At 49.0% G+C, this 15,901-nt stretch overlaps 1 protein-coding gene across 1 annotated transcript in view; it reads left to right on the forward strand.

Moving 5' to 3' along the window:
* The window catches only part of LOC142476751 (uncharacterized), a 39,458-nt gene that overhangs the window by 22,815 nt on the left and 742 nt on the right, over positions 1 to 15,901 (forward strand). Inside the window, exons 7-10 of the mRNA XM_075581915.1 lie at positions 2,202 to 2,312; positions 8,026 to 8,086; positions 9,019 to 10,373; positions 15,700 to 15,754. Coding sequence (XP_075438030.1) covers positions 2,202 to 2,312; positions 8,026 to 8,086; positions 9,019 to 10,373; positions 15,700 to 15,754 — 1,582 coding nt within the window. The remainder of the gene's footprint in view (positions 1 to 2,201; positions 2,313 to 8,025; positions 8,087 to 9,018; positions 10,374 to 15,699; positions 15,755 to 15,901) is intronic.

A 15,901-nucleotide genomic window follows, 5' to 3' on the forward strand; every position in this document is an offset into this window, starting at 1 on the left:
TCACGCTGGCCGCGATGAAACACATTGCGACAATGTGTGGCCAGTGTGAGCAAGTGCATGAGCGGCGCCTACCTGCTTGCCAAAGCAAGCAAAATTGAATTTGTTCCTCGCACATCACGTGAGCTGTTTGCCCAATGAGGGCGAACCAGCTCTATGACGTCATGGCCGCGCCCCCAGTGTGCGCATCTAGCCAGCCACAAATCTCCCAACCGAGCAGGGAGAGTGACGTCACCGCGCATGAGCGCCCGCTCCCTGCCTGGCCTCTGCCTAAGGCTTAATAAATTGTTTGCATGAGAATGTTTTGCTTTATTGTTCAGCCATTAACTACATTATTTAGGGTGCTTTTGTGTGTACCTCTGATGGGGAGGGAGCGTCCTTCTAATCATTCAATCTGACTACATCTGTCTGTCTTCAATGACAAAAACACTCTAACATGGAGTGAAATGAGTGTGGAGGTAATTGCAGCAGTTCAATGAACCAATCCCTATTAGTATTTATATTGACAGGAAACAAAAACAAAAAGAACTTACCCTGTTACTCTTCCGTCACTATGTATTAATGTTCCTTCATAGTTTTAAATGATTCAATGACTGTCATACATTTTTTAATAAACCAACAACTAGAATTTTTCAGAGATAATTGAGTGTACAGAGATTTACAAACCCCTGCATCTCTTTTTCATGTGCAGATGAAGATGCACAACTCTCTCAGCGATTACCCGCACGATCTAGCGTGCCTAAAAGGGTTCAGTTGTTGCTGCTCCCTCATTGGATACAGTGAAATTCATTATTAACTTATTACATTGTTTTGCTGGTGACTTAATTGCCTGATCTATTTTCTTATATATACGCTCCGCGCTGAGCCCCTGCATCCTCAATGAGGATGCCTTGAGAGGGGGCTCACGCGAGCGTCCGCAGGCATGCTGAGGCGCTGGATTTTTCAGCCGACAGCCAAGCTGTTTTTCAGAGCGCTGTCGGCTGAAAACAACCAATCAGCGCGGAGCAGCGTCAATGTCACGGCGCCGTGACGTTGACATTGGTGCGTCGCGGGCGATTGGCCCAGCGACGTCACTGCCCCGCCTCCCTCAGTCTCCCCCCGCCTCCGATCGCGCCCGCTGGCTCGCCTGCATGGGCATGAAATCGCGCAGATTTCAGCAGGCGAGCCTCAGCGTCAGCGCGGTCCAGCCCTGCTTCCCCTTCTATGGACCCAGCCTTAGGCTTGGATTTGAACCAGGGATGGTGGCTATTTTGTCCGATGTGGAATGTGTTGCTTACAAAAACAGGAAGTCCATCTTCAGTTTGGAGGCAAACTGACCACCAGAATTTCCCACGTTTGCGCAATGTAACCATTTATTTAAAATTCGTTTTTGAGAGACGGGCTTTTTTTCTGTTTCAATTTTGTTGTTGCAATTAGTTAATACAAAGAAGTGAGATTTTAGCTCAGGGGACGGGTTTAAAGCTGCAGTTCAAGCAATATCCTACGTGTATGTTTGTTTTAATAAATCAGTTCTGTACAATGAGAAAATACTTGTAGCCCTTTTTTTTTTTTAACAATTTTTTAAAGACATTTTTAATGTATTATAATGTAACAAGCATTTTTGTTTCTATAGCAACCATTTACAAAGTCACACACACTTCCTCTTCTGAAACGCTCTGGCATACCCCTTTTGCCCTCTCTAGCAGTACACCAATTGTATCTAGTGGCTGCCTGGTCACATGATCTTTCCCACAGAACTTTGCATCTTGGGGAATCTTCTGCTGCCCTAATGGTGATGTAAAGAACCCCCAAAACCAAATCTTCAGCGATTAATTACAGGAGAAACAATCGATCTGCAGCTTAGCTAATCACTTGTCAGTGTGCAGATTTTATTGATGCACATATTAAATGAAAAAATAAATACATTAAAAAAAAACGGCAGCCTGAACTGCAGATTTAAGTAAATCATTCCATTTATGTGACACCCCATACTTTTTGGATCAAGTTAAAGGTCTATTTTCCCGTGGGAGGTATCCACAAAATATCACTGCACAGTATGGTCTGTCCAAAATGAAATCGGAAGGTGGGTGCTGAATCCTCCCCTTCTTCCCTTTTTTTTTAAAAATTATATAAATATGCTTCATGATCTATTCTATACTATATATATATATATATATATATATATATATATATATATATATATATTTTTTTTTTTTTTTTAACAGGATCATGCTCCTTTAGTGCATTTTTCAGATCTGAAGCTTGGGAAAAAATATGTTGCAGATGTAGATATTATTGTTCACTTCAATGAAAGAGCAATTCCTAAAACATTGGCCGTAAGTATATATTTTTGAATCTTACATTTTAGAACCACTGCTCTGTACACATTGCAAGTTCTCTCCAAACAACTCTTCCACACACACATTTTCCATGATATCTCACTTTTTAGTCTCCTATTCCTCAACTTGCATCCAAAACCTCTGCCGGGTCCAAACATTTTCTACCTACCCTGGAACATCAAATTTGCCTTACCCTTCACATAAGGTGTCTGAAAAACGCCTTCCTTCGAAGAATGGTTTTCAACATCCTCCTGTTATGTTACTCTGCTTATTCCTGCCTCTACTGCAACACACATTAGCTCAGGGGTGGGCAACTCCAATCCTCATGGGCCACCAACAGGTCCGGTATTAAGGATATCCCTGCTTCAGCGCAGGTGGCAGTTTTTGACTGAGCCACCTGTGCTGACGCAGGAATATCATTAATACCAGACCTGTTGGTGGCCCTTGAGGACTGGAGTTGCCCACCCCTGTGCTAGATTCATAGTAGTCTTTACAACCACACCCATCTTTTGAAGTGAAACTTTAATGGCACCTAGTAAATTCTCATAGGACAAAATCTCCTTCACGGAGGCGAAAATGTGTAACGGAAGTGACGTAATTTGCTGGTGCTGCACCGCGCATACACAGAAGTGGTCGCCGCATGCGCAGGTGACATCAGAACCGCTTGTGCAGGAGCAGTCAGAGTGCATGCGCAGAAGCGGCAAAAGTTGCATCCACATGCGTACAAACGCCTGATGGCATTCGCGCATGTGCTGAAGAACTTTTCCATTATCGTGCATGCGCAGAAACAACTAACAGAGGCCAGCACCGCATTCGCAGAAACGACCAGAGCCGCTTGTGCATGCGTGTAAACGGCCGTCCACCCTCACGCATGCATAGAAGAGGTTTCCCATTTTCACGCATGTGCAGAAACAGCCAGAGCTGCTTGCACATGTGCTGGATGTTGGGAAACGTTGCTATGGTGTTCCCACTATTTATGGCACACCTGGCACATTTTGTGAGGTAAATTCTCGCTTCATCAAAGGTGATTCAATAGCCCTCTAAATGAGCAGAACATGAGCTTATAAAGAAGTAACAATTGATATTACACACCCATCTGTTAAATTCATTGTATGTATGAAAGAAAGTACAACTCTGTCTTGTCCTCGTCTCTTGATCTACATGCCCCGCTTTCTCTCTGCCGCCCTCGCCCTTCTAACCCTAGACCCTGGCTAAATTCCCACACGCGCATGCTGCGTTCCTCCACTCGTTCCTCTGAACGCCTCTGGAGGAAGTCTCACACTCTCGCAGACTTCCTTCACTACAAATTTATGCTATCCTGTTTCAACTCTGCCCTCTCGCAAGCTAAACAAGCCTACTTTTCTGCACTAATCAACATGCACAAGTCTAACCCACGCCGACTGTTCTCTGTCTTTGATACTCTACTCAAACCACCCTCAGCTGCCTCTCCTTCTTCCATCTCCGCTCAGGACTTTGCTGACTATTTTAAGGAAAAGGTGGAATCCATACGGCAGAACATCCCCTCTGTTTCTTCCCCCCATCCTACACCTCTTCCTAACTCTCCTCCTGCCTTCCTTGAGTCTTTTTCCACTGTCTCAGAGGAGGATGTGTCGCTGTTGATCTCCTCTTCTCCCTCTACCACTTGCCCTCTTGACCCCATTCCCTCCCATCTCCTAAAACCTCTAGCTCCTACTATAATCCCTACGCTTACACTCATTTTTAACTCCTCCCTCTGCTCTGGAACCTTTCCATCCTCCTTCAAACATGCAACAGTCATACCATTACTCAAAAACAGCAAGCTTGACCCTACCTGTCTTTCTAACTATCGACCTGTCTCCCTCATGCCTTTTGCCTCTAAACTACTTGAACGTCTTGTATTCTCTCGCTTGCTCCATTTTCTCAACACCTATTCTCTCCTAGACCCTCTACAATCTGGCTTCCGCACTGCTCACTCCACCGAAACAGCCCTCACCAAAATAACTGACGACCTCCATGCTGCCAAAGACAGAGGTCATTACACTCTGCTCATATTACTCGACCTCTCTGCAGCATTTGACACCGTGGACCACCCTCTTCTCCTCCACATTCTCCATACTCTAGGTATTCGGAACAAAGCTCTATCATGGATCTCATCCTACCTCTCCCATCGTACTTTTAGTGTCTCTTCTGCTAACACCTCCTCCTCCTCTTTTGATCTCTCTTTGGGGGTACCCCAGGGCTCTGTCCTGGGACCTCTTCTCTTTTCTCTGTACACACTCTCTATAGGTGACCTAATAACATCTTTTGGGTTTAATTATCACCTCTTTGCCGACGACACACAAATATACTTTTCAACACCTGACCTTACACCTGCTGTACAAACCAAAGTTTCTGAATGTCTCTCTGCTATATCATCCTGGATGGCCCTCCGACGCCTTAAACTCAACATGGCTAAAACAGAGCTCCTCATACTTCCTCCCAAACCTGGCCCTACTACCTCCTTCCACATTACTGTTGGAACTACAATCATTCACCCAGTAGCCCAAGCACGCTGCCTAGGGGTCACACTCGACTCCTCTCTCACATTCGCCCCTCACATTCAAAACATTTCTAAAACTTGTCGCTTTTTCCTCCGCAATATAACTAAGATACGCCCTTTCCTCTGTTGTTCGACTGCTAAAACTCTGACTCAGGCCCTCATTCTCTCCCGTCTTGATTACTGTAACCTCCTGCTGTCTGGCCTTCCTGCCTCTCACCTGTCTCCCCTACAATCTATCCTAAATGCTGCTGCCAGAATCACTCTACTCTTTCCTAGATCTGTCTCAGCATCTCCCCTCATGAAATCCCTCTCCTGGCTTCCGATCAAATCCCGCATCTCACACTCCATTCTTCTCCTCACTTTTAAAGCTTTACACTTTTCTGCTCCTCCTTACATCTCAGCCCTAATTTCTCGCTATGCACCATCCCGACTCTTGCGTTCTGCTCAAGGATGTCTACTTTCTACCCCCTTTGTATCTAAAGCCCTCTCCCGCCTTAAACCTTTTTCACTGACTGCCCCACACCTCTGGAATGCCCTTCCCCTCAGTACCCGACTTGCACCCTCTCTATCCACCTTTAAGACCCACCTTAAGACACACTTACTTAAAGAAGCATATAAATAGCACTGTGGATATTCTGAACACAGGATACATAAAGATTGGCCCCCTGCAGACGCACTTACCAGAACTCCCTCCTACTGTCTGTGTACGTTCTCCCTACCTACCAATTAGAATGTAAGCTCCTCAGGGCAGGGACTCCTCTTCCGAAATGTTACTTTTATGTCTAAAGCACTTATTCCCATGATCTTTTATTTATATTATCTGTTATTTATTTGATTACCACATGTATTACTACTGTGAAGCGCTATGTACACTAATGGCGCTATATAAATAAAGACATACAATACAATACAATACAATACAATGTATGCAACTGTCTAAATAAACAAACACTTCTGGTCTAAGGATAATTGAAAAAAAAAACTTAGTATGTGTGTTGAAAATTTATGAATGAAAAGAACCAGCAACACAAGCATGAGGATGAATAATAAATAAAATACAAATGTATCACATACTGTAACTAAGGACAACATGGGTAATCCTGAATGAAAGCAAAATATAGAAGTGAGTTTTAAAAAAAAAGTGTGTGCCGATCACGCGCGTTCGAAGTGAAACTTCTTTGTTTTGTCACTGATTTGTATTTTGATTTTTATGATTTTGATTGAATGAAAGACTTTTGAAAGTATCGGCATTTAGATACTTTAAAATCCAAATTATGTATACAGGTAAACCCCGTTATAGCGCGGTCCTCGGGGACCACCCGATCCGACCGCGCTACAAACGGGGTCGCGCTAATTAAATTAATTAATTAATTAAACAAATTTAAAAATGGCCGCCGCGCCCGGGGTTCCGTGTCTACAGAGGGGGGAGAGCTGGGATCGCATCATCGCACTGTGCTGCACTGTGCTACTCCTCCCTCCTCCCCAGCAGTCAGAGAGCTGCAGGCAGTGCTTGGAGAGTGCGAGGCTCAGGGCTGCAGCCTTCTCTCCATGGCAATTTTACTCACATGTCCACTGATCACCCGCACAGCAGCTTCTCCTGCTCTCACTCGCAAACTTTTCAGGGACGCCAGGGGAGCCTGCCCTGTCTAGGAAGAGAGCTGTGTGTCTGTGTGTCTGTGTTCCTGATAGCTTCTCCTGCTCTACACCACAGACATTCTATCCTGTGTGTGGGGGGGGGGGGGGGAGAGGGAGAGAGTGTGTGTGTCCTGTGAGTGTGTGTGCTGTGCAGTGTCCTGTGAGTGTGTGTACTGTGCAGTGTCCTGTCAGTGTGTGTGCTGTGCAGTGTCCTGTGAGTGTGTGTGCTGTGCAGTGTCCTGTGAGTGTGTGTGCAGTGTCCTGTGAATGTGTGTGCAGTGTGCAGTATCCTGTGAGTGTGTGCAGTGTCCTGTGAGTGTGTGCAGTGTCCTGTGAGTGTGTGCAGTGTCCTGTGAGTGTGTGCAGTGTGCAGTGTCCTGTGAGTGTGTGCAGTGTCCTGTGAGTGTGTGCAGTGTGTGTGCAGTGTGCAGTCAGTGTGTGCAGTGTCCTGTGAGTATGTAGTGTCCTGTGAGTGTGTGCAGTGGTGCAGTGAGAGTGTGTGTGCAGTGAGTGTGTGTGTGCAGTGAGAGTGTGTGTGTGTGCAGTGAGAGTGTGTGTGCAGTGTGTGCAGTGTGTGCAGTGTGAAGCGTGCAGTGTGCAAAAAAACATGTAAAAAAAAATTTTGATTTATATATTTATTTATTTTTAAACGGGAGCCACGTGAAAACCGCGTTATAACGGGTCGCGCTATAACGGGGTTTACCTGTATATCTTACTTTAGTTATCATAAGTCAATTGTATCATCTTTTCCAACTGGTATTATGGAAATTTCTGCAGGAAAAAAAATTATACTCAAGTCTTTAATTCAATCAAAATCATAACAATCAAAATACAATGTCAGTGACAAAACACAAAGAAGTTTCACTTAGAACGCGCATGCTCGGCACACACCCTTCCTTTTTTCTTCCCCACTGTAACTTGCACGCCCTCACGTTTTGGACTGTATCCTTTGAGCAAGGCCCTCCTTGCTTATTGTCTGTTAATGTCATTTTATTGTTATGGTCTTTCACAGCCCGTTGTACTGCGCTGCTAAATATTATCTCTTTATAAATAAATGACTTTTTACTAAGTAAATTCTATGATCTGTAGCCAATTGGCTTTTCTGCCATTTGATAGGAAATTGGCAAGTAAAATGTAGAGTATGACTTGTAGATGTCACTGCTAATTACACCTTTAGGCCTCGTCCATGGTAAGCACTTGCTTGCTGAAGCATGCTGACGCGCGCTCCCGTTCAGCACTGAGCCCCTACAGTCGCAATTAGAGCGGCTTCAGTAGGGGCTCGCTTACGCTTCCGCAAGCGCGCGGAACCGTAGGTCTTACCCAATTTTAAAAATCCAAAAAAATCAAGCGCTTGCCGGTCACGTGAGCGGTTCGCCCAATGAGGGCGGACCAGCTCCGTGACGGAACTGGCCCGCCCCCTGACGGAGCGCAGGGCAAGCAACCGCAAGGCCAGGGAAAGACAACGCTTTCCCTGCGCCTCAGCACGCAAGCGAAGAGCCTGGACGAGGCCTTAGTTAGGACGTGATCTATTATCTTTTTCTTTTCTTTTTTTTGTAGGTTGAACGCACAGGAGAAAAATATTTTTCTGTAAAAGTTTCGCCAATGAAAAATAAACACGGTAATAAAAAATGCCCCCCTCCCCCGCCATTCTCTGCCTTTGTATTGGATACAGATGTAGCCAGTATTACTATCGCCAGAGCTGTGTGAAGAAAAGCAAAACGCTGCGGCTCGGGGAACGAACCGTAAAAACCATGGCTGCTTTCAGTGGGTTTATTCTACCTGATACGACCAAGGCTGCATCTGTATAGTAATGTTTGGTAGATTGCTCAAGGACCTTGTAGACAAAATTGGTTGATTTGGAAACCATTCACTGAAAAATCTGATATCTGTCTTGTCCAGTTGGTTGTTTAGGAACTGCGGTCTCTTTTATGGTGAGAAGCAATGTGCTGTACTGTACAATCAATGGTGCATTAACTTTCATTTATGTGAATGGAAGTGACGTCACTGTTATAATGGTGCATTACTTCACTTCACAGAGGGTGTGTCATTGCAGATGGAAAGCTTGTGTGATCTGAGTTAGCATTATGTCAATGTTTTGTCACATTGTTACATCATGACAGAATATATTCACTAGCCCCTATTCTACAGCATACGTAACAGAACATTGTACATCTATCAAAGATCTCGCGGCAAACCCGGCTGGTTTTTATTAGTTTTGGGGAGTTCCCCGGAGCTGAATCTTACTATATGCTGGTGCAAATTACTGGTATAAAGCCTCCAGGGAAATTAAATGTCCGTTCAAATCGCAGGCCAATAGGAAGCTGGAATCATGGCCATTTAAATCTCCTGCTTCCACAGCGGTAACTTCACCGAAGGTATGTCTGGAACTAGGAGGTCACAGAGCTGAAAATAATGCAGGTCATGGGACTTGTCCAATCCAGTTACAAAAACAACTGCAGAATAAATACACAGTGTTAAAGCTGAACAATTATTGACTTTTTTTAGATCTTTAAAATGTAATTGATAACGTTATAAATTTTCATTTTCCAGGTAACAGAGAAGATATTTCTCTTGGATATCTTGAACATAAAAGTACCAATGCTTCCCGTTCTTTTGCTTCTCCTCTAAAAGTCTCCATTGCCACACAACTGAAAAGATTTATTGGTAGACACAATAGACAGTTGGCGTCGGATAGTACAGCAGGAGCATGTAAGCAGACACTTTGTTTTACGGAAGGGGAGGACAGTGAAACAGATAAGCCAGAATCTGTGGACTGTAACGACTCTAATTTCTCTGAATTCGGGGATGTCACTCTTGCTGACTTTTATCCGAATATGATACAATTTTTCAGCAGACTGATGGAAATCCAAAGCAAAAAATGGGCAGCCGTTAATGTACTTCAATACTACAGACGCAATGTTTGGTACGCTAACAAGCACAAGACAGATCTTACCAGAGTAAAAAGAGAGATTCCCACATCCAGGCTTTCAAAGTCACTGCTGGGCCCAATTTCTAAGAAAGAGAAAGCGTGTTGCACTGTTAATTATGAGGCAAATTCCCACATGCCTTGGAGACCTGAAGATACAAGCGATTTGAACAATTCCGGTATTGCTGAACGTGGGCAGAGGAGCTTGTGCTCCAGAGATCCTTACACAGAACAAAGTCTTCAAGTTGCAAAGCCGAATCTACTGCAAGCTTCTTTTTTGTCACATACCCTTCCCACAGACCAGACTTTTACTAACGAAATCTGTAATGAGAGCGGCATCGCATCAAGGCCAGAATGTTTGCGTAAAAGTGACGCATGGTTTACCAGATGTGTACTTCCATGTTCTTCATTATTGGGTCCAAGAGAAAGCTATCAAGTTGGTGAATCGCCATCAAAACTGTTGTCTGCGGCGTTGCTGAATCAAAGGAAGCTGGAGAATTGTGAGATAAAGTCACCAGCACAGACTTCTAACCATGTAGGGCTGATTATGTGGCCCAAAGAGATTCAAGGCACCATAAGAAGAAGGCATTCTTTTTCCACATTTCCTATAGTGAAAAGTCCTGCTAAAACCAGTTCAGAACTTAAAACCGTGTACAGGAAACTAGTTTTAGGGGATCCACATCCGATGTTTTTGCCCAGGCGAAGAATCCTAAACGCAATTAGCCAAGAAACGCAAGTATCAGAAACTGTAAATGCTCTGATCAATTCACCAGTGTCAAGCAGACGTAAAAGGGCAGCAAGTGATGATCTGTCTTTTTCAAAGCTTAAAAGGCACAGAAGTATACCAGAAAGCCATATGTCGGGTGCATTGCAGCCACAATCTTATTATATAGCAAACCGGTGTCCCCAGTGGGAAAGGACTGGCATGACTGAGAGTGTTTTCGAAGCCTCGTACAATGGCAACTCTAGTCATTATCCAGTAAGTCAATCTGCCTTTTTGGTCTTGCAAATGTATTTTACTGTTATGGTTCTAGAACAGAGTGCATACTGACTAAGCCAAAGTCTGTTTTCTAATCTTCCTCCTGGATATAGTGCAGTGTATGGGTTCTCTCCCTCCCCACCCACCTTATTGAATCAAATCAAAACTGTAACTCTGATCCTTTGTTCCAAAAATACGCTTTAGTTGAATTTTAGCCATTTGAGCTTTTTGGAGTAGAACGGTCCGTGAATGCCAGTGCCTGTTACTAGTCTCTTTGCCTCAGCTTGCAGAGCTGGGATCTTTTTTCACTTTGTAGGCTATCGTTCTGTGCAAATTAGTGCATTAGAAAGTTCTGCTGGATCCCACTTCAGAGCTGACTGCAAATTGCTCTGAAGTAGTTTTATAGCAACTTGTAATTGTGTGTGTCTGCGACACTTTCTCTCAATCTTCTCACTTGGGCACCTTAGCTAGGCTATTGGCTGGTTATATCCATCACACATTCATATTTAATATAATTGCACACATGCTTGGTAATTAATTTGTTATTCCTAACATTTGAGTTGTCCTGAGAAGATTGTTGAGAAAAACTGATTATAGTGAGTGCAAACTTTTTTTGAAGTGAAACTTCCTTAGTGGCACCTCATTCGTGATGGGGCAAAAAAGAATTGTGGAGACAGAAATGAAACGGATGTGACGTCAGTGCTGGCAGTTGAGGCCGGGCTGTGTTCTGGCTCAGCCCGACCCCAACACTGACATCACACCCGCTCCACAAATCAGATCGCCGCCGGCGCCGCTCCTAATCGCTCCCCCCCCTAAGCCCCCTCCCCCCCCCAGCCCCACCCCCCCCACACATCGTGACAAATGCGGCGCTCCTAACGGCCGCTGCCATGCCGCGCATGCGCAGTTGTGACGGCGCCGCTGATTCCCCGCCCGTTCCCCGCCCATTGATATGCTGCGCATGCCCGGTAGTCATGGCGACGCTCGAGACGCCATGACTCTCCTCACAGGGACACTGAAGCCCACACTGCTCCCCGGGGCTCTATGCAGGCACTGATCTCCTGCGGCCTCTCCTCCCGGTGCATGCCCCGGCCGAGGCATAGAACTGCTCCGGAAACGGGGGGGGAGGAGGGGGGTGATGAGTGCGCTGCGTCCCCCACGTCCCCCACAGCACCATCAGAAGCCTCCGAGTTGGCTCCAGCTGACGATGACGCGCTTCTCCCTCTCCCCCCGCCGACACTGCCTCCATCTCCTCTGTGCCGCGATCTGGTAGGAATGGGGGGGGGGGGGAATGCTGAAAGGGTCTGGGTGCAGGGAAAGGATAAGGGTGCTGGGGGGAGGACAAGTGTGCTGGGGGGAGGACAAGTGTGCTGGGGAGAGTCAGGAGAAAGGGGGGCAGGACACACACACACACACACACATACATACACACTGACACATACACACTGACACATACACACATACTGTACTGACTCACATACACACACACTGACTCACATACACACACACACATACACACTGACTGACACACACACTGACACACACCCCCACACACTCACTGACCCCCTCCCCCACACACTGACTGACCCCACCCACTGACTGACCCCCCCCACACACACTGACTGACCCCCCCCACCCCCCCCACACACTGACTGACCCCCACACCCCCCCCACACACTGACTGACCCACCCACCCCCCCCCGTCACTGACTGACCCCCCCACCCCCCCCACACACTGACTGACCCACCCACCCCCCCACACACTGACTGACCCCCCCCCACACACTGACTGACCCACCCACCCCCCCCACACACTGACTGACCCACCCACCCCCCCCCACACACTGACTGACCCACCCGCCCCCCCCCCACACACACTGACTGACCCCCCCCCCACACACACAGACTGACCCCCCCCCCCCACACACACACTGACTGAACCCACCCCCCGACACACACTGACTGACCCACCCCCCCCCCACACACTGACTGACCCACCCACACCCCACCCACAGTGACTGACCCACACACTGACTGACCCACCCACCCCCCCCCCACACACTGACTGACCCACCCCCCCCACACACTGACTGACCCACCCACCCCCCCACACACTGACTGACCCACCCACCCCCACACACTGACTGACCCACCCACCCCCCCCACACACTGACTGACCCCCCCCCCCCCCACACACACTGACTGACGCACCCACCCCCCCCACACACTGACTGACCCCCCCACCCCCCCCCCCCACACACTGACTGACCCACCCACCCCCCCACACACTGACTGACCCACCCACCCCCCCACACACTGACTGACCCCCCCACCCCCCCCCCACACACTGACTGACCCACCAACCCCCCCCCCACACTGACTGACCCACCCACCCCCCCCACACACTGACTGACCCACCCACCCCCCCACACACTGACTCACCCACCCCCCCACACACTGACTGACCCACCCACCCCCCCACACACTGACTGACCCACCCACCCCCCCACACACTGACTGACCCACCCACCCCCCCCACACACTGACTGAACCCCCCACACACTGACTGACCCACCCACCCCCCCCCACACACTGACTGAGCCACCCACCCCCCCCCCACACACTGACTGACCCACCCACCCCCCCACACACTGACTGACCCACCCACCCCCCCACACACTGACTGACCCACCCACACCTCCCCGCACACTGACTGACTGACTGACCCACCCACACCTCCCCGCACACTGACTGACTGACCCACCCACACCTCCCCGCACACTGTCTGTCTGACTGACCCACCCACACACACCTCCACGCACAATGACTGACTGACCCACCCACCCACACTTCCCCGCACACTGACTGACTGACCCACCCACCCACACTTCCCCGCACACTGACTGACTGACCCACCCACACCTCCCCGCACACTGACTGACTGACCCACCCACACCTCCCCGCACACTGACTGACTGACCCACCCACACCTCCCCGCACACTGACTGACTGACCCACCCACACCTCCCCGCACACTGACTGACTGACCCACCCACACCTCCCCGCACACTGACTGACTGACCCACCCACACCTCCCCGCACACTGACTGACTGACCCACCCACACCTCCCCACACACTGACTGACTGACCCACCCACACCTCCCCGCACACTGACTGACTGACCCACCCACCCCCCCCCCACACACTGACTGACCCACCCACCCCCCACACACTGACTGACCCACCTACCCCCCCCACACACTGACTGACCCACCCACCCCCCCCCACACACTGACTGACCCACCCACCCCCCCCCACACTGACTGACCCACCCACCCCCCCACACACTGACTGAACACACACTGACTGACCCACCCACCCCCCTACACACTGACTCACCCACCCCCCCACACACTGACTGACCCACCCACCCCCCCCACACACTGACTGACCCACCCACCCCCCCACACACTGACTGACCCACCCACCCCCGCCCCCCACACACTGACTGAACCCCCCACACACTGACTGACCCACCCACCCCCCCCCACACACTGACTGACCCACCCACCCCCCCCCACACACTGACTGACACACTGACTGACCCACCCACCCCCCCACACACTGACTGACCCACCCACACCTCCCCGCACACTGACTGACTGACTGACCCACACCTCCCCGCACACTGACTGACTGACTGACCCACCCACACCTCCCCGCACACTCACTGACTGACCCACCCACACCTCCCCGCACACTGTCTGTCTGACTGACCCACCCACACACACCTCCACGCACAATGACTGACTGACCCACCCACCCACACTTCCCCGCACACTGACTGACTGACCCACCCACCCACACTTCCCCGCACACTGACTGACTGACCCACCCACACCTCCCCGCACACTGACTGACTGACCCACCCACACCTCCCCGCACACTGACTGACTGACCCACCCACACCTCCCCGCACACTGACTGACTGACCCACCCACACCTCCCCGCACACTGACTGACTGACCCACCCACACCTCCCCGCACACTGACTGACTGACCCACCCACACCTCCCCGCACACTCACTGACTGACCCACCCACACCTCCCCGCACACTGTCTGTCTGACTGACCCACCCACACACACCTCCACGCACAATGACTGACTGACCCACCCACCCACACTTCCCCGCACACTGACTGACTGACCCACCCACCCACACTTCCCCGCACACTGACTGACTGACCCACCCACACCTCCCCGCACACTGACTGACTGACCCACCCACACCTCCCCGCACACTGACTGACTGACCCACCCACACCTCCCCGCACACTGACTGACTGACCCACCCACACCTCCCCGCACACTGACTGACTGACCCACCCACACCTCCCCGCACACTGACTGACTGACCCACCCACACCTCCCCGCACACTGACTGACTGACCCACCCACACCTCCCCGCACACTGACTGACTGACCCACCCACACCTCCCCGCACACTGACTGACTGACCCACCCCTCCCCGCACACTGACTGACTCACCCACACCTCCCCACACACTGACTGACTGACCCACCCCTCCCCGCACACTGACTGACTCACCCACCCCTCCCCGCACACTGACTGACTCACCCACACCCCCCCGCACACTCTGACCCACCCAAACACTGACTGACACACACACTGACTTACACATACACACTGACTGACACACATACACACACACTGACTGACACACACACACACACTGACTGACACACACACTGACTGACTGACTGACATACACACACACACACTGACTGACTGACTGACTGACTGACACACACACTGACACACATACACACAAGGAATTCACACTTAGTGCAAATAGCTAATACATGGGATGTGTGCCGAGCACGCGCATTCTAAGTCAAATTTATTTGCGTTTTGTAACTGAAATTGTATTTTGATTTTTAATTAAAACATCACCAACACAAATACAATTTCTGTGACAAAAGTCAAAGAAGTTTCACTTACTATGCGCGTGCTCAGCACACACAGCTTTTTTTTTTTTTTTTAATGTTGCAGTGGTCTCAATTTTGTACTTTAAACTGTGAAGGGCTAACAAAGTTGAAGAGACAATGTTATATTGCTTAATCCTTATTGCATCGCCAGTTTACATTCTTAAGTCGGACGGCACGTGCTCCTAGAAAGTATGCCAAATTTCCTGTTCTTTTGGTGACCGGTTTAAATTCAAATAATGTTTATTAGCAATGTTTAGTAGTTAAGGTAAGAAATAATAAGTCTGTGCTTTGCATAATATAGAACTATTTGATTTGCAGAATGAATATCCTGCTCTTTCAAATCGTACATTATCTCTGAGTCCAAGTGCCTCTGGTAAGTTGTTTAGAACACTTAGCAATGTATTTCATTATCAATTTGCAGTGCAAGTTCATTTTACAATAATTTGGTGTACTCTGGGTGACAGAGATTTGGGAACAGGTACAGAGAAAAACAATCTTACCTAATTGATTGTCAAATCTG

This window comes from Ascaphus truei, unplaced genomic scaffold, assembly GCF_040206685.1.
Source record: "Ascaphus truei isolate aAscTru1 unplaced genomic scaffold, aAscTru1.hap1 HAP1_SCAFFOLD_170, whole genome shotgun sequence".
Lineage (NCBI taxonomy): Eukaryota > Metazoa > Chordata > Amphibia > Anura > Ascaphidae > Ascaphus > Ascaphus truei.